The 18,704-nt window shown below is 43.3% G+C and overlaps 1 protein-coding gene across 4 annotated transcripts in view; it reads left to right on the plus strand.

The window, feature by feature from the left end:
* The first annotated feature begins 12,867 nt into the window (after positions 1-12,867).
* UCK2 (uridine-cytidine kinase 2) overlaps positions 12,868-18,704 on the plus strand; it is an 89,225-nt gene continuing 83,388 nt past the window's right edge. For 2 of the 4 annotated variants that reach the window (XM_057544465.1, XM_057544477.1), the window contains exon 1: positions 13,361-13,567. In XM_057544465.1, coding sequence (XP_057400448.1) covers positions 13,382-13,567 — 186 coding nt within the window. In that variant the 5' untranslated portion in view covers positions 13,361-13,381. Of the gene's footprint in view, positions 13,283-13,360; positions 13,568-15,392; positions 15,778-18,704 lie in introns of those variants that run through there. The other 2 variants (XM_028164048.2, XM_028164047.2) reach the window with 2 other exon arrangements.

The raw sequence follows: 18,704 nt of genomic DNA on the forward strand, positions 1-18,704 counted from the left end.
ACCAAACCTAAAGAAGGATTGACTATCATCTAAACCAAGGAAAGGGGGGTGGTCAGAGACAATCATCTTGTTTATTGAACATGCTGGTCCAAACTGGTTCTTCAGCCACAAAGAGCAACAAAAATGTGGGGTCATTAAGAATGGCATTGTAAAGGAAACAGAAGAATTCACATCCAGAATACAGTATGTAGTTCTGTGTCCACACCAGAGGAAAGATACATTAAAGCTAGAGAAAGAACCACAGGAGGAAATGAAACTGATCTGAGAGTTGGAAAAATAGGATATAAACACTCTGACATTTCAGCCTGAGCCCTTAAAAGAAAATAATTGTTGGAACTGGACCTGAAACGTTTGAAGTTGTCAGCATAGAGGAAAATGAGACCCTTCCACAAAATAGCCCTGGACACCATTGTCAGATGTTGTCATGAATTAAATGACCCATAAGACTGATCCAGTATGATAATTACTATGGCCTTATTTACAAAACCCTTTTTCTTGTCATTTCAATTCCCACTTGATCCCTAGAAACGCCACCAATGAAAAGGGGACAATGAATGCCTAGTTGTTTCCCTGGGTGACAGTGGTGCTTCAGGTGTCAACAGGATGACACTTACTTGGAGCCCCTCCTCTGTTGACCTTCATTTCATTCCAAATCCTGGATTATTGTGAATGAGAGACACCTCCTCCCCATCAATCATAACTGTCAACTACTGATGTCTTTTATCCATTTTCTCTTGTTGGCGTAAACAGTAATTTCATGCCTGTGAATATTTTCCTGTGTAAGTATGCCTTGATTTGTAATAGCCATAGTGAAAACTGTTTTTTATGAAACTGTCAGAGCATTCAAAAGATAAGTGTTTTGTGTATCCAGAAATAAATAAAGTATCCCTTTGTTTCCCATCTTTGGTGTGTTCCATTTCTTGCTTCAAGTTAATCAGATGTCACAGTCATCGGCTTTCTTTTCCTAGGGTTTTTTCCTTCTTTTATTTTCCCTTTTGTATTTAACTTTTAATGTTCATCTTTTGTACATATATTTTTAAACTCTGATATTTTCATATTTATTTGAAAGCTTAGAGGTTTTAATGGTATTAATGTGTGCATTTTCATTAGATAGGAAAAACTGACCAAATCCTCTGCTAGTGAGCAATTATTGTAAAAAAACTTTGCAAAAAATATGAATTTTAAAAACTGAATAATAACACTAAACTGCTAATAATGATGATCTCTAAAGGAGGGGATTAAGGAGAACTTTAGCATTCTATATAAAACTTTTCTGCATTGCTTGATTTTTATACACTAAACATCTATAACTTAAGTGAGAACATAATTATAATAAATTATTAATAACTGAATACTAAACATGAGATATGGAGCTAATAGAAAGCTGAAGTCAATAAATATCTTTCTCAATGTAAATAGGTCTCTTAGGACCACTTCCAAGCTAGCAAAATACTGTTTAGTTCCTGGTAGGAGATAATTTGCTGTATGGACCCTTGGTTACTATAGACAAGCATTTCTTAGGGTGAGCTCCACAAAATACTAGCTCTGCCCCTTAGTAATAGTCATACAGAAAAAAAAGGATTCTGTGCTTTGGTAACTTTGGTAAAACACTGGTTTAAACAAACATAAATAAGTTTCTTCACTGCAGTATTTCTCAGGGTGTTTAATATGCTAATGCACAAGTGGGAACAGAGGGTATTACACAGGTTTTTCCAAACTTGTGTAATTTGTTCCCAATACCTTTGTTCCTCCCAGAACTACGGTTCCAAGGCACATATTTTGGGAAACACTGCTGTAGGTGTTCAAGAAAGAGTTCATTTCATAGTGATAGGTAATGAAGGACCCTACCCCTTCTTATTTATCACAGGATTTATCCATATATAAAGATACCCTTACTTACTGAGTGAAGTAAGTCAGACAGAGAAAGACAAATATATGATATCGCTTACATGTAGAATCTAAAAAAATGGTACAAGTGAACTTATTTACAAAACAGAAATAGAGTCACAGATGTAGAAAACTAACTTATGGTTATCAAGGGAGAAAGGGGGCGGAAGGGATAAATTAGGAGATTGGGACTGACATATACAAACTACTATATATAAAATAAACAACTAATAAGAACCTACTGTATAGCACAGGGAACTCTACTCAATACTCTGTAATGACCTATATGGGAAAAGAATCTAAAAAAGAGTAGACATAGGCATATGTATAACTGATTCACTTGGCTGTACAGCAGAAACTAACACAATATTGTAAATTAACTATACTCCAATAAAAAATAATTAAAAAAATAAAGTTACCCTGTTTGTTGCATGTCATTTTTGAGCCAGATCTAGAATATTGAAGGTACAGATTTTTCCAATATTAAACTAACCTTACATTTTTTTTAAATAAACAAAACTTGTTTGTGATGGACTGTCCTTTTTATGTATTGATGGATTTAAAATTGTGGTTTATGTTCAGGATTTTTATATATTACGCTTATAAGAGAGACTAACCTTTAGTTTTCCATTCTTGTAACATGTTGTCAGGTTTTGGTGTTAAAGTTCTGCTGGTCTCATAAAATGAGTTGTTAAGTGTTCCATCTTTTTTCTTCTCTCTGGTAGAGCTTGTGAAATCTTGGTATTAACTCTCCTTTGAATGTTTGGTATAATTCACTAATGAAAGTATCAGAGCCTGGAATTTTATCTTGCTGTGTTTTAATTCACTCGATAGTTTTCAGTTTTGCAAGAGAATCTCACTTCTGCAAGAGGAGTCAGATCCCATCCAGTGTAGTGGCCACAGTCCCACAGCCTTGCCAGCAATAAGCAGTGGACTTAGTTGAGCACAAGGAAAATGCTTCAAGCAGCTCTGCCAGCTTGAAGATGAGGTTCAGGTTCAGAGCAAGTGGTGAAGCAGCCAGAAATTTAACAGGGTAATTCTGGAAATGAGACAGGCATAGAATAGCTGAGATAAGCTCCTCATACATCCTTGGCTGACTGAGACACTACACATGGTTAGAGAAGATCCAAGAGACCTCGGAGAGCCCAGCAAAAAGTAAAAGATGAGGGAGACTTGAGCACAGGCTGAAACTTTGAATGCATTCCCCAATCCACACACATATGAGTCAGCAGAGGGTAGGAGCCTAACTGGCTCAAGATGTTTGAGTACAACCTCTGCCCAAAGCCTTGACTGAGCAGTAAGCTATGCAGTCACAGAGGAAATCACTAGAGAGCCAGTTTAAGCAAACATAACAAACTAACAAACAAAAATAAAACAGCAGAGACATCAGTGGCTGCACATCAGGGAGATAGATTCTGCAATTTAAATCTAGGCATGTTATTAAACAAAAAATCAAAAAATCCAACAACCCTCAAAAATATAAAATGGAACTCAGAGTAGCTACAATATATTATCTAAAATGTCCATTTTTTTTAAATCAAAAACTACTAGATATGCAAAAAAACCCAGAAAAGTTCTACCCATATACAGAGGAAAAAGCAGGTAGAAGAAACTATGAGTGGGCCCAGCTTTTAGCTTTAGCAGGGAAACACTCCAAAGCAGCTATTATAAATATGTTCAAATAATTTTAGAAATGCTAACAATGAATCAACACAAAGCAAATCTCAATAAGGAAACAGTATAACAAAGAAGCAAATGGAAATTCTAGATTTGAAAAGCATAATAACTCAAATGAAAAATTCACTAGATGGTCCCAGCAGCAGATTTGAGATGACAGAAGAAATAATCAGTGAATCTGAAGATAGACTAATAGAAATTATCCACTCCAAAGAACAGAGAAAAAAGAGGATTGAAGAAAAATAAACAGGGTCTTAGAAACCTTGGAGTCAAGCATTCCAACTTAAATGTAATGGGAGTCCCAAGATGGGGAGAGAGAAAGGAGTAGAAAAAATATTCCAAGAAATAATGGCTGAAAACTTCCCAAATTTAATGAAAAACTTTAACTTACACATCCAAAAGCTCAATGAAATTTGAATAGGATAAACTAAAAGAAAACCACACCTAGACATATGAGGCAAATTTCTGAAAGCCAGGGACAAAGAGAAAAATCTTGAAAGCAGCAAGAGAAAATGACTCATCATATATAGGGGGAAAACAATTAACTAACTAACTTCTAACTTCTCACTAGAAATAATGAAGGCCAGAAAGACAGTGGGATGACTTATTAAAAGGGCTGGGGAAGACGTAGAGAACGGACTTGAGGACACGGGGAGGGGGAAGGGTAAGCTGGGACGAAGTGAGAGAGTGTCATGGACATATATACACTACCAAATGTAAAATAGATAGCTAGTGGGAAGCAGCCACATAGCACAGGGAGATCAGCTCGGTGCTTTGTGACCACCTAGAGGGGTGGGATAGGGAGGGTGGGAGGGAGATGCAAGAGGGAGGAGATATGGGGGTATATACTTATGTATAGCTGATTCACTTCGTTATAAAGCAGAAACTAACACACCATTATAAAGCAATTATACTCCAATAAAGATGTTAAAAAAAAAAAAGGCTGGGGAAAAAATACCATCCTCTTAACCAAGAATTCAATATCCAGTAAAACCATTCTTTGAGAAAGAAATTGAGATAAAGATATTACCAGACAAGCAAAAACTGAGAGAAGATGTTACTAGCAGACTTATTATATTATACTGTTAGATCTACTACAGATTGTCAGGCTATATAAAGAAGCAAGATCCAACTATATACTGTTCACAAGACACACACTTTAGATTCACAGACACAAAGAAGTTAAAACTAAAAGATGGAAAATGATATACCATGCAAATAGTAATCATAAGAGAGCTGGAGTGGCTTATTAATGTCAGACAAAATAGGCTTTAGGGCATAGAATATTCCTAGAGATAAATAGGGACATTTTGTAATGGAAAAGGATATGTATATCCTTTATATATATCTATATATATATGACCACTCATAAATTTATATGTACTTAACAGAAGAGCCCCAACATACATGTAGCAAAAAGTGATATAACTGAAAGGAAAAATAGATAATTCAACAATTTTAGTTAGAGATTTCAACACTTCACTCTCCATATGTGGTGGCCAGGAGAAATGCCTCAAAGAACTCCACGCACAAGGAACAGAACTGACCAAGAGCCTCAGCTAATGTGCTGCATTTGCTCCCTGACTGTGCTTCCCATTGGCTACTGTCAGCCAATTGGAATACTCCATGTCACTGGAATACTAAGGCAGGTCCATTCCTAGGAGAGATGAGGCTCTTCTGATTGTTAACTTTAACTTGAGGGCTCCCAACAGCTTGGCTGAACCTTTCTTAGTCTACACAGTAGTCTAGCATGCTTCTGCCCAATCTTCCTTACCTCTCTCCTTCACTCAGGGCCAGGTCTGTATTGCAGTCTGAGGTCTCTTCCACGTTTTTCCAGCTCCCTCTTTCCTCTCACAGTCATTTCCCCTAATCTTCATGTGTTTAATCCCATCTTGGCATCTGCTTTTTAGAGGACCCAGATTAGCACCACTGGTACCAAGAGTGGTCCAAGAAAATAGGTGGTCAGACAGAGATTTGGACTGGCTCACTTACTGCCCAGCAGAGGAAGAAGATGCTGTCCTGGTTGGGGGGTGGGACGTGGCACAAGATGGTGGCTCAGTTGCTAAAGGTTTCACTGGTGGTGGCCTGTGAAAATGTCCTGGTGGCGGAGAAAGCTGTGGCAGGAGCAATGTTTCAGGCCTCTCAAAAAATACGGGGGACCAATGCCTACAAAGACCGGAGCTGGCTGGTTGCTGCTAAGTTGTGACATGCTATTGTTAGCAAGCAGTTAATGGTTAAGTGTGAGAGTCAGAGAACCTCTGGTAGCTTACAAAGAGGTCCTGATCTTTTGCAGTGGAAGTGCAGGCACATTTGAACAGCAGGCTGAAGACCTAATTGTTAGAGGCTCAGAGATCAATAGTTGTTTATGCTGGTCAGCCAAGGCGGGACTGGTAGGAAAATGTCAGGGCCTTGTTGATAAAAACCTAGGATCCTAAAATATGGGTGGGGACATCGGGATGGGTGCCTTTGAGGATATTGCCTAGGCAACCACTATGCCCCTGGGTCCTCTGTGCTCGCAGAGGCGGCCCATATTCCTTAAAAAGAGATTAACACTTCCATTGTGCTGGCAATAGGTGCTCTCCTCAGAAGCTGTCCTCACCCCCACCACCTCCCCTGGCCACCAGGATGAAAACTGGGGCTATGTCAGCCCTGAGTAAATTATACGCAAAATTCTACTTGTGGGCTTCCCCGGTGGCGCAGTGGTTGAGAATCTGCCTGCCAATGCAGGGGACACGGGTTCGAGCCCTGGTGTGGGAAGATCCCACATGCCGTGGAGCAACTAGGCCCGTGAGCCACAACTACTGAGACTGCGCATCTGGAGCCTGTGCCCTACAACAAGAGAGGCCGCGACAGTGAAAAGCCTGCGCACCGCGATGAAGAGTGGCCCCCGCTTGCCACAACTAGAGAAAGCCCTCGCATAGAAACGAAGACCCAACACAGCCAAAAAAATAAATAAATAAATAAAATAAATAAAAATAGCATTCTCTCCACTAAAAAAAAAAAAAAATTCTACTTGTGTGTGTATGTGTGTGTGTTCCTGGGGAATCGGTTGCTTTTTTTAGTTTTCTCAGTCTCTGACTAAAAATATTTCTGAAACACTAGGTTCCATCACTCAAAGCCTTAGGCCTCTTTGCCACCAGAAACAGCTGTAATTTCATTATGAAGCAGATTTGAACTAATTTTCTCTCTTAATGATCTGGGGAGAGGTTGCTTCGAGATACCAAAGTAACTTTTCAGCAACATACCATTTGAACCCTGAGCAAAAACTAATCTGCTAAATCTGCGATCTCATTTAGCTTCCAACACCAATTAGCACCTCAGTCCATCACCCTGAGGACAGTCAAACCCGCCATCCTTGGCCACCAGTCTAAATACAAGCCAAGCCACCAGACCAAATGTAGCTACTGCTCTGAGGTTGATGCCATTAGCTGTACTGTCCTCTGCTTCTCCTGTTGACAATTACCAGGGCTGGGACTGGGGTGAGGCAAGGAAGGCGTCTAGAGCAAACACATAAAGAAGACTTCTTTTTAAGGCCCACCCTACGCTAGCACTTCCTCCATCCAAGAGTCAGAGCCTCCTTACATTTTGCACCCTAGGGGTCTCCCTTGTGTCACCCTAGTCCCCAGCACTGTACATCACCAACCACAATGCATCCATTATGATGTAATGGACAGAGCATCAGCCCCAGGGTGGAGGGGGAGGGGTAGAAGTAGAAGTAGATGAATTACAGAGAAAGTGACCTTGTAGCTAATTGAGGAAGGTGAAGGAAGTCATTGTAGAAAAGTGGGATGGGCAGGGTGGTAATCTGGTGATAGGAAAAGAAGCAAAGGGTCAGATGCAGGTCTGGGATAAGACCTGGGAACAAAATGAAGCTAAATGGCTTAGAACATGGAGAGTGAACAAAATAGTCATGCTGGGAGCTGGCTGGGCAAGACAACTGAACTCCTTACTTTATTTAAAGTCTTATTTTCATAGAATCACACTAGAAAATCCTGTTATAAGGTAGGGAGAGAAAATCAGAAAATCCCTATAGAACTAAAATCTATATGTTAACGTTTTCAAAGTCTGGGAAGACTTCTGCGGGCATGTGGGATTTCTGAAGTTGGGCCAGCTAAAATTTAAGGGCCTTTGTATGACTATTATCTTTCTGAGGAAGGGGAAGAGCATATGTGCAAAAATCAATATATTGAATTTAACAAAATTAACGACTTGCATTTGGGTACTGTTTTATAGGTTACAAAGTCCTCTGACCATTGTCTTTTTTGTTTTGTTTTGTTCTTTTGTTTTTTTTTTGTTTTTTTTTTGGCTGCATTGGGTCTTCATTTCTGTACGAGGGCTTTCTCCAGCTGTGGCAAGCGGGGGCCACTCTTCATCGCGGTGCGCGGGCTTCTCACCATCGCGGCCTCTCTTGTTGCGGAGCACAGGCTCCAGACGCGCAGGCTCAGTAATCGTGGCTCACGGGCCCAGTTGCTCCACGGCATGTGGGATCCTCCCAGACCAGGGCTTGAACCCGTGTCCCCTGCATTGGCAGGCAGATTCTCAACCACTGCGCCACCAGGGAAGCCCCTGACCATTGTCTTTTTAGTTCTCAGTCTTTTTCTGTATCTTTGCCATTTCTGTTCCCAATTCTGAAAAATCTCTTCCCCCTCCTAGACTGCAGGTTGAGACCTATTTTTTGAAACTGCTTTGAGATATAATTTACATACCATACAATTCACCAACTTAATGATTCAATGGTTCTTAGGCAAAAGTTGTGCAGCCATCATGACAATTAATTTTAGAACATTTCCATTACCCTAAGAAAGAGATCCTGGACCCATTAGTCACCACTCCCTATTTATCCCCCAACTTCTCTAGCTGTAGGCAAGCTCTACTTGTAGTTACCTATTCTGGAATTATCTTTTCATTTTTAGTTTAAAGTGTCCTTGGGGATTAGGAGTCCTTACCTTTGGAATTCCTAATATCTAAATGGTATGACTCTTGCAATAATCAGGGACCTGTGACAGAAATAGGAGGGAAAGAGAAATGATATTTAACAACCACTATATGTATACCGATATAGATTCATTATTTTCACAACCATCCTATGAGCCAGGTACCATTTAACAGTTGAAGAAACCCAGGATTATAGAAAGTAAGTAACTTGCCAAAGGTTACAAAGTTAGTAACAAAGCAAGGATGCAAAACTTTCTTTTCTGACTAGAGCTCACACTGTCTTTGTTCCACTAAATCAGTAGTTCTCAAACTTTGGTGGGCACTAGAGTCAAGTGGAGGGCTTATGAAAGACAAATTGCTTGGCTCCTTCCACAGAGTTTCAGGTTTACTACCTCTGGGGTGGGGCCCATGGATTTGCCTTCAGAGGCTGCAGATGCTGCTCTTTCTGAGACATTGCTATATCCTGCTGCTTAACAGTATCTGAGAACGGGATTGATTAAGATCACAGAGCCAGATGTTGAAGTAGCTTTCATATCATCTGGTCATCTTTTCAGAACAGTACTTATGACCTGTCAAAGCAATTGCTGATTGATAAAAGGCAGGAGGTAGTTGGAAAGGCAAAACAGGGAACTAACATGCTGCAGAAGACATACTGAAATGTGAGAACATTTTTTTCTGGTTGGTAAATGTGATAAGCAATTAGAGAGTTAGCTATGGTGTATGAAGCACCTAGAGGTAGCATTTGTCAGTTGGAGGCAAAATGTAAGGTTGCTTGTTTAGTTCAGAACTATAGCTGCTTTAAGGAGAGAAGGCAGGCAGACAGAGGACTGTCAACAGCAAGGTCTTTTCTCCTTCTTTGGCTACAGCTGTAGTTGCACACTCATGCTGACTTCATTCCCAAATGTTAACTAGGCCAGAGCTTGATCAGACTGAAATCTGAATTTGTATTAAAAAAATTCTCACAGATACTGAGAAAATGTGTTCCCTTGAATCTGTTCTAGCTCTGGATTTTATTGAAAATGTTTGATGTTTTTTCTTAGTGGGAGGGGAAGGAGGGCATCTGGAAATCACTTAATCCAGAATCTGCAGTGTAATTGCTAGAGAAGGCTCAAACATGATTTGAACATCCCTAGCTGTGGGATTTTGTGACCAGGCTCCTAAGAGAGGATGACACAGCACAGGGAATAGCACAGACAGCCTGCCTTGCTTTTCAGAGAGCAAAGATGCAAAAGTCCTTGTTCAGGTCACCAGTGCTGAGAATATTCTTAATAATTTAAATGGACGAGGGGAACTTCCTTATGTGTAGGTGAGCCTGCCCTAGAGACAGAATAGAGAAAAAACAGCAAAGTGAAAACACGGAGTGCAGAGTGCAGCTGTATTAGGCCTTTATATACATAGCTTTTGTTTTTTTTCAGAGCACTATTTTTTTTTTAAGTTATTTATTTATTTATTTTTGGCTGCGTTGGGTCTTCGTTGCTGCGCTCCGGCTTTCTCTAGTTGCGGGAAGGGGGGCCACTCTTCGCTTCGGTCTGCGAGCTTCTCATTGTGGTGTCTTCTCTTGTTGCAGAGCACGGGCTCTAGGCACGAGGGCTTCAGTAGCTGTGGTTCACGGGCTCTAGAGCGCAGGCTCTGTAGTTGTGGCGCACGGGCTTAGTTGCTCTGCGGCATGTGGGATCTTCCCCAACCAGGGTTCGAACCCGTGTCCCCTGCATTGGCAGGCAGATTCTTAACCACTGTGCCACCAAGGAAGTACCCAGAGCACTTTTATGTATATTAACTCATGTCAAATATTATTATTATTAAACAGGGTGCAGATAAGAGTAATGAGTTAGCTCAGTTAATGAGTTAGTTTAACTAGTTAATAGATGCACATACTAGGATTAGAGGTAGACAGTTACTTGGAATGCCAGGAAAACAAAACATTCAGAAATAATAGTAACCACATAAATGCAATCTGGGGAAAATCACATTTCCTTCCAAAGTGGTGGAAGTGAAGTTTACTTGTTGGTATTTTCTTACCTCTTTCATATTTGTTCATTCATTCATTCATCCATTCATTCAACAAACATGTATTGAGTGCTTCCTATTTCCAATTATTCTGCTCTGTGGGCCTTGGGAATGTAAAAATGAGATATGGTGTCCATTCATTCAACAAATATTTATGAAGGTCCTACTATGTCTCAGAAACTGTTTTAGGTGCTAGGGATATAGTAGTTAAAAACAGACAAACAGGGGCTTCCCTGGTGGCACAGTGGTTAAGAATCCACCTGTCAATGAAGGGGACATGGGTTCGAGCCCTGGTTGGGGAAGATCCCACATGCCGTGGAGCAACTAAGCCCGTGCGCCACAACTACAGAGCCTGTGCTCTAGAGCCCGTGAACCACAGCTACTGAAGCCCTCGTGCCTAGATCCCGTGCTCTGCAACAAGAGAAGACACCACAATGAGAAGCTCGCACACCGAAGCAAAGAGTGGCCCCCGCTTGCCGCAACTAGAGGAAGCCCGCACGCAGCAACAAAGACCCAACACAGCCAAAAATAAATAAGTAAAATAAATAAATTAAAAAAAAAGATTAAAAAAATAGACAGACAAAGCAAGAAATGTATAAAGCAGTTTGGAGTAACAAAGGGAAACAAACTATAATAAAAATAATAAAAATGTGATAAAGGATGGGTAGACAACTAGTGTGATAAAACAAGTATAGTACAATGTTAACAGCAGAATCTAGGTAGTGGCTATATCAGTGTTTACTGTAAAAATTTTCAACTGTATGTCTGAAAATTTTTATGATAAAATATTGTAGAAAAAAGTTATAGGAATGATAAAAAAGGCAGAGAGTTGGGGAAAGTTCATGGAGGACATGGCATTGTTTTATCCTCTTCTTCTTCCTTTCAGCTACCTAATATTCCCTTAGCTATGAGTCCATCAAGTTCCAAATTCCAATAGGCCGTATCTTGGGCTGTGAAGAGCTCTGCAAAAGTCCTTGAAGATCTTATCTTTTTAGTGGAGAAAAACTTGGAGGAAGAGAAGCAAACACATGAATCAGCTAAAACTCACCCACCCCACAGGCATTTGATAAGGCATCCTTCTAGCTAACCTCTCCCAAATGCCTGCCTCTGGGTACCAGGTAGCTGCTCTCCCCAGCTTAGTTTCCTGTCTGAGCTTCTGTGGAGTTTGGTTTTGTATGGTTACCTGAAATATTTAAAAAGTGAAACGAACATTTGTTTTTTCTAATACTCAATTTTCTTTAGTAATTTTTTTTCAAAATAATTCTGAATTTTAGGTAACTTACTAAGTTTTGAAAGAGTATGCTATAGACTTAACTTCTCCTTTAGACTGTAGGACCCCCATCAGCTCATTTATACCAGTCCCAGGTTCACAGGGGCAGCGGCTGTAAGTGACTAGTCTAGTCCTCCCTTTCTCCCCTGTGCCCCAAAGAAGGTTCCCTTTCCAGTTTCAGCCCTTTAGGGGCTTCTCCTCATAGATCATTTATATAGGGTCTTGTACCTGTGCAGGGTACTACGTTAAGTACTTTAAATATAACAGTTCATTTAATATAATAATCCTAGCATGTAACTGCCATTATTATTCCCACTTAACAGATGAGAACATTGAGCAAGGGAGATTAAGTAACTTGCTCAGGGAACTGCACGTCAATGCAGAAATCTGGCTCCAGAGGTGGCGCTGCTCTGAGTCATCAGCAGCTACTGCCTTTGTAACCAAGTGCCTAATTCCCCATCTCTGAAAAACCAGTTCACTTAAAGGTATTCATAAGTCAACGTGACATTAAGTATTATTTTAACGTTTCCACAGCCCTAACTCCACAGGAACCTCAGTGTTTGGGATTTCGAACTATGGTTAGAAAGGGCGTTGATGTTAGGAGGGAGGGCTTCCCTCAGATGAGCTCCTCAAATTACCTTTCTCTAGGAAGGACTCCAGAGAGTCGCCGTTTAAGGAGGATGGTGTTTGGGGGTTTCCAAGAGAGGAAATATTTAAAACCAGCGGCTGACATATGATGGCAAACGGGAGGGGAAAAAAAAAATCTCATTTTCGGAACACAAGTTTTTAGTCTGGATAATGGGTAAATGACATTAACTCTTTGTTTCATCTTAACCTTCCAAGCTTGTTTTAATTTTGCTTCTCAAACCTGAGGCATCTCCTCCATTATTTGATCTGTCCTTTTAGCTTTTTATCCCTTTTGAAATAGGTGGGAGCATACCCAATTAAAACGCAGAAGGCTCCTTTCTTTTCCCTTGGGCCCGCCGCAGGTCGTCGTCGCGGAAAGGGTTAAGCAGGCGGGTTGGGAGAAGGGTCGGGCTCACACCTTTCCCAGAGACCCCAGGCGGCGGCGGCGGCGGGGCCCGGGAGGGGCGGAGGCTGGGGCAGACGCCTCGCCGCCGCTGCCTCGGCGAATAGCAGTGCGCTGTCCGCCCGGATTGGAGCAGCAGCATCACGCTGACCTCTGCCTGGGATGTAAACCGAGGCGGCCGCAGCCAGCAGAGGAAGGCTCTCGGCTCCTCCGGGAAAGCCAGCTCCAGCACCGGGATCCAAGCGGTGCGCAGGGAGCCGCGTCAGCCTCGACCTGGGCAGCGCCCAGCGGAGGCTGCAGGAAGCGGAGGGAGCCCGGCGCGGGCGGGGACCGTGCGTCCGTTCGCACAGGCAGCGGGAGGAGGGGCGGCGCGAGCCATGGCCGGGGACAGCGAGCAGACCCTACAGAACCACCAGCAGCCCAACGGCGGCGAGCCCTTCCTGATCGGCGTTAGCGGGGGCACGGCCAGCGGCAAGGTACGGCGGGGCCCCGGGGCCGCGCTCTCTTCTCCTCCCCACCTCTCCCCACCCCGGCCCCGGCCCGGCGGCGCCGCATGTGGCCGGCGGCCGCGGGCCATGTCAGTTCCTGCAGCCACCGCGTGGCCCGCGCGCCTCCGCTGCTGGCCGCGCTCCAGTGCAGAGTCTTCCCCGCGCAGACTCCGGGCGCAGCGGCAGGGGACGGGCGGCCGGGGACTCGGGCCATCTGAGGTTCCAGGGGTATTCCGGCCACCGATCACAGGGCTGGCACGCTCCCCGGCGGCGGTAATTCGTGGCCGGGGTCCTATGGGGGAGGGGCATAGAAAACGGATGCTTATTGTTTTGCAAGTCCGTCATGGGGGAGAGGGCTTTAAGCGGGGTCCTCTACGAACCCCCGGTACACCCGTCTTCCCTCGGCCTGGCGTTGATGTGCTCGCCCGGCGACGCAACCCCGGTGCCAGGGGCGGAGCGAGCCGGGTAGCCCGACCGGAGGGCTGCGAGAACGTGCGAGGCGGCGTCCCGGGGAAGGGGAGCCCCACTTGGGCTGGACGCCGGGGCCGGGGATTGCAGGGGTTTCCGGGTAAAATCCTGAGAGCCTAATAGGCGAGGTGACATCAATGAAATGATCATAGTCGGGGCTTCTCTTTTTGGGGGGTTTTAAGAGGAAACGCGGTCGGCTTCAATGAGAAAGTTGTGCTGGCCCCATGCTCTTAGATGTCTGGGGCCGTACGCGTCTTGCATCCGCGGAACGGGGTCGTCCTCTGGCTGTCTGAATCCTCTAGGAGCCTGCTTTCTTTGTTTTTTCAGCAAGGCAAGGAGAGACTAGGGATATGCTTTCTTAGCTTTGCCCGCGGCTTTTTCTGCAGGTGGAGAAGGGTGGAGTCCTCTCAGATGTTTTTCTTTGCTCCCCTGCCTTTAAGATGTGGCTACTTGTTTTCCCTACTGTTTAACAAGTTCATTTGGTGCCCGGGCTCCTCAAGGGGAGCCTGCGAGAGATAGGTGCTGCGCGCTGGGTTTGGCGAGGTGGGATGATGCCTCCTAGGGTCAGGGAGAGCGGAGCAGGAAGGCTGGTTGGCGCCATGAGAAGTGAGCCACGAGGTTTTTGCTCCGGAGCAGACTCTGCCGTAGCCCCTCCTCCATTTTGGTTTTACATTTTCCCCTCCAGGTCTGGACTACTTTGGCGCAGGGGGCCCAGGCAAGGCAGCTGGCGCGATGGAACTTCTTTATTGATTAGTTAATCTCGGCTGTAGCTCCCAGGGCTTGGGATATGCCTGCTTTGTGTCCCAGAAGTTTATTTTGAATTTGCCCCTGGTTGAATGCCTTTTTAAATTTTTACATGTTTTTTATTGGTACTATTACTAGTAAGTCAAAGCCAAACCAGGATGCCAGCTCTTTTAGGAAATGTACCTGTTATATTAGAATTTTCTCAGTCCCCCTCCGCACCCCACCCCCCGCCCTTTCCATAGTATATTCGTGTTATGTGGGGCCTTTTTTGTTGTTGATGGCCGTATTCCCAGCGCTCCTAGAATGATGCCTGGCACATAGTTGGACCCAAATATTAACCTGAGATCCAACCCTCCTAGGGGGAAGGAGACCGAAACTGGCAGATGAGTGTAGCATTTAGGAGCAAAATGACCTTGGTAATCATCTAAATAATTTAGTCACTACAGAGGTGGAAACTAAGATCCTAAAAGGTGAACTAACTCGCTTCTTATTCTTGTGTGTTCCTCAATCATCACCTTTTCTCAGTGGATAATCAGTATAAATGTGTTATTTGGTAACGCGTCAAGTAGGAGCTAGGAATGAGCCATTAAGGGATCTCTTAACTCTGCTGTCCCTATTTCTCATCAAGGAGGAAGATACTCCCAAGAAAGGGTCTATTTTCATGCAGTTTTTAAAGCATGTTGTATCTTTTGGGCATTAACAAATACTTTGTCATTGTAAGATTTTATAATTTTTTTGTTACTAAAAAAAGCCCAAAGGAGCATTGGACTTCAAAAATTCTTTACTGCAGTCAGTTTGCTGCAATTATGTCTTGATTCTTTAGTCCAGGCCTTAGTGCCTTTTCTCCAAGGAATTTGAAGTTTTTGTTTTTGTTTTTGTTTTAAAGGATGGTCAGCATTAACAAACTGGACCTCCTTTGGAAGCGTCAAGTCTGAACATTGTGGTACAGGAGGGCCTGGAAGCAAAGTCGATACTCTACCCCCTGCATATTTGCTCTGTGCCTGTTAAAGGAATTTGGGAGAAGGCAAAGGGCCCAAGGACATCAACAAAAAAGGACAGTTTTAGAGCTAGAAGGAACCTCAGAGGCCCTGGAGTCCAACACTTCATCTCATCACTTACGGATGAGAAAAATAATGAATTCAGATCATATATTCGTCCCAGCTATTGGCCTTGTTTAAGAAGAATTGACTAAGGCATGCCCGGAGAACACAAGTTTACACCTTCAACCTGGAAAGGGGCTACTTGGAAATGGCTACAGAATGGTTTCAGAGGTACTTGACCCAAAAGGAAATGGAAATGCAGATTGCTTTGTACTCAGTGGCCCGGCAATATAGATCTTGATTGCTTTTTCCCCTCCTTTATAAGAGAAAACAACTCCCTGTTCAGCTTTTCTTGAGAGCTCTAATTTGTCTCAATGTTGTTGCTGCCCTGAGTTAACAAGTATTTTATCTTAGCCTAAGTTATTTTGGTTGTAGAAGGCAAAAATAGAGATTGTGGTCCATATATTACATTTTTTTGTTTGTTTTGGCCATGCCACGCAGCATGTGGGATCTTAGTTCCCCCACCAGGGATCGAACGCGCACCCCCTGCATTGGAAGCGTAGAGTCTTAACCACTGGACCGCCAGGGAAGTCCCATACATCACATTTTTAAAGTTTGTTTTATACATGAAGATTAATTAGAGCTCTAGAGTAAGCTTTGCTAGGCTGACATGGCAAATCATTGTTAAAAACTCATCTTAAAATTGTGGTGGGTTGAGAAAGTAATTCTGATCTATGTTAAAAATCACATTCTCATATTTCCTCCTAAAGGACAGGTCTAGAGAGAGCAAGAAGTAACACTGGATGGGGAAGAAAAACAGTTTAAACTTCTTTACCTGAATATATATATATATCCATGACTTTAGGTGCCATTCCCTCTCCTCTTTATTTTTGCTGTTTACTGCCCTGTGACTTCTTGGCCAATTGAAATAGCTTCTCGGTCTGCACTGCTGTCAGAGTGGTCTTCCTTAGTGTAGCTCTGACTGTGTCACTCTCCTTTTTGGAAACCTTGGATGCTTCTCCATTGCCCAGGCTATAGGTCAGCTATTTCAGCACAGTGCATATCCCCCTGGCCCCCAAATGTGGTCCCAGACTATTTATTTATTTATTTAAAAATTTTTTAAAAATATATTTATTTATTTACCTATGGCTGTGTTGGGTCTTCCTTGCTGTGCGTGCGGGCTTTCTCTAGTTGCGGCAAGCGGGGGCTACTCTTCATTGCAGTGTATGGGCTTCTCATTGGGGTGGCTTCTCTTGTTGCAGAGCACAGGCTATAGGCGCACAGGCTTCAGTAGTTGTGGCTCGCGGGCTGATAGAGCACAGGCTCAGTAGTTGTGGCGCATGGGTTTAGTTGCTCTGTAGCATGTGGGATCTTCCCGGACTAGGGCTCAAATCCCGTGTCCCCTGCATTGGCAGGCAGATTTCTAACCACTGCGCCACCAGGGAAGTCCCACCAGACTATTTATTTGTCCACTCTTGTCCCCCTTCCCCACACCCAAATGCACACACATACATCTGTGGAACTGCTTTCATTTATACTTTTGCTCCTGGTCTTCTCTCTGGAATGGCCTCTAATCCTTTCAAGGTTTCAGTTTTGTTAATACTTCCCACAGGGAACTTTGTTATCCATTTTCTTAATCAGAATTATTTTTTGTCTCTAATGCTTCCATAGTTTCACCACATTTTGCCTAGTGCTGGGGTTATTTGTTGACTGCTTCCCCCACTATAGTAAAAGTTCTATAAGAGCATCTCATTTATTTCTGCCTTAATGCCCATTACAGTGTTTGATACAGCATTTGTTGAACTGAGTTAGGCAGACCATCATTTGTAATTATCCTTTTATTCTTTTAATTCATAAGACTATTTGAATTAGGCTTTGAAGCCACAGTTGAAACCATATTTAACTGTGCTATTCGTGTTGCAGTGACTAGGCAGTAAAAAAAAAACCCTGAACCCTAGTACTGTGCATTGGTATTGCTTATTCAGAGCCTAGCATTTAATTAGTATGTACTAAATGAATATTTGTTGAATGTCATTGTGCAGAATACTGTATTAAAAGGAAGTCAGGTTATAAGGAAATATGAGAGAAAGTCTTTGTCAGTATTTTATAGTTACAAGCTGCTTAAACAGCTCAATCAAGCCAATTTATCATTAAAGCATTTCCTTATCTCTTCCTTTTGAAGTGGGGCAGGTGTCTTCCCCATTGATGGATAACACTGGAAGGTGTTAGGAGAATTTTTGACTTGCCTGAGGTCATGTGTAGCTAGTAAGTGATAGAACTTGGATTGGAATCCAGGTTTTTCCTTTACTAAATCTATGCCTGTTTTGAACTTTCTCCACAAGCAGGGACCAGCCTTCAGACGTATTTTGAGGGAGGTCAGTCGGACAGTGTATGAATAATACAGACCAAGAGAGGACATTGCAGTCCCCTCAGAGGTGGGGGCTGTCACCTCAGCTCGGCCCGACCATGAGTCAGCATCTGCTTTTGGAGCGCTCTGGAATGCTCCCTGGACCTCCGGCTCCTCGGCTCCCATTGCCAGGTTCCTGGAACCTCGGCAGCCATCCCCATCCAGCCAGATCACTCATTCCGCACCCTCCCTCCATCAGGTGCTCCCAGAACCATGGGACTGCTTTGGTTCTTTTGCTGTTTTTCTCAGAGCTGGCATTGTCTGCTTTGTACCGCCTCAAGCTGCTGCCTGGGAGGTCTGACGTGATCTGGCCCTGCTGACCTCCTGCCACTCTCCCCTTTGCTCTTGATTCCAGCCACATCCCCAGCTTGGCCCATCATGCTTCCCCCCTGCCCAGGGCTCTTCACACTTGCTGTTTGCTCTGCCTGAAATTCCCTCTTGTTCATTGTGCCAGTGCCTAGCACATGCCTGCTAGAATGAAGCCCAAGCAGCAGGTCTTGCTGCTGCTGCCTTTCCTCAGCTGCTGCCTCATTTCTTGTTGGAAAGTCTTTGAAGTGTGTTTCTGATGCACACTGTCTGTGCTCACCTAACTCCAGCTCACTGTACCTATAGCATTTGCTTAGGTCTTCTGCCTGATATTATTTATTTTTTATTTTTTTTAAACATTCCCACCAACAGTGTAGGAGGGTTCCCTTTTCTCCAGCATTTGTTGTTTGTAGACTTTTTGATGATGGCAATTCTGACCAATGTG

The sequence above is a fragment of the Balaenoptera acutorostrata genome, chromosome 1 (assembly GCF_949987535.1).
Source record: "Balaenoptera acutorostrata chromosome 1, mBalAcu1.1, whole genome shotgun sequence".
NCBI lineage: Eukaryota > Metazoa > Chordata > Mammalia > Artiodactyla > Balaenopteridae > Balaenoptera > Balaenoptera acutorostrata.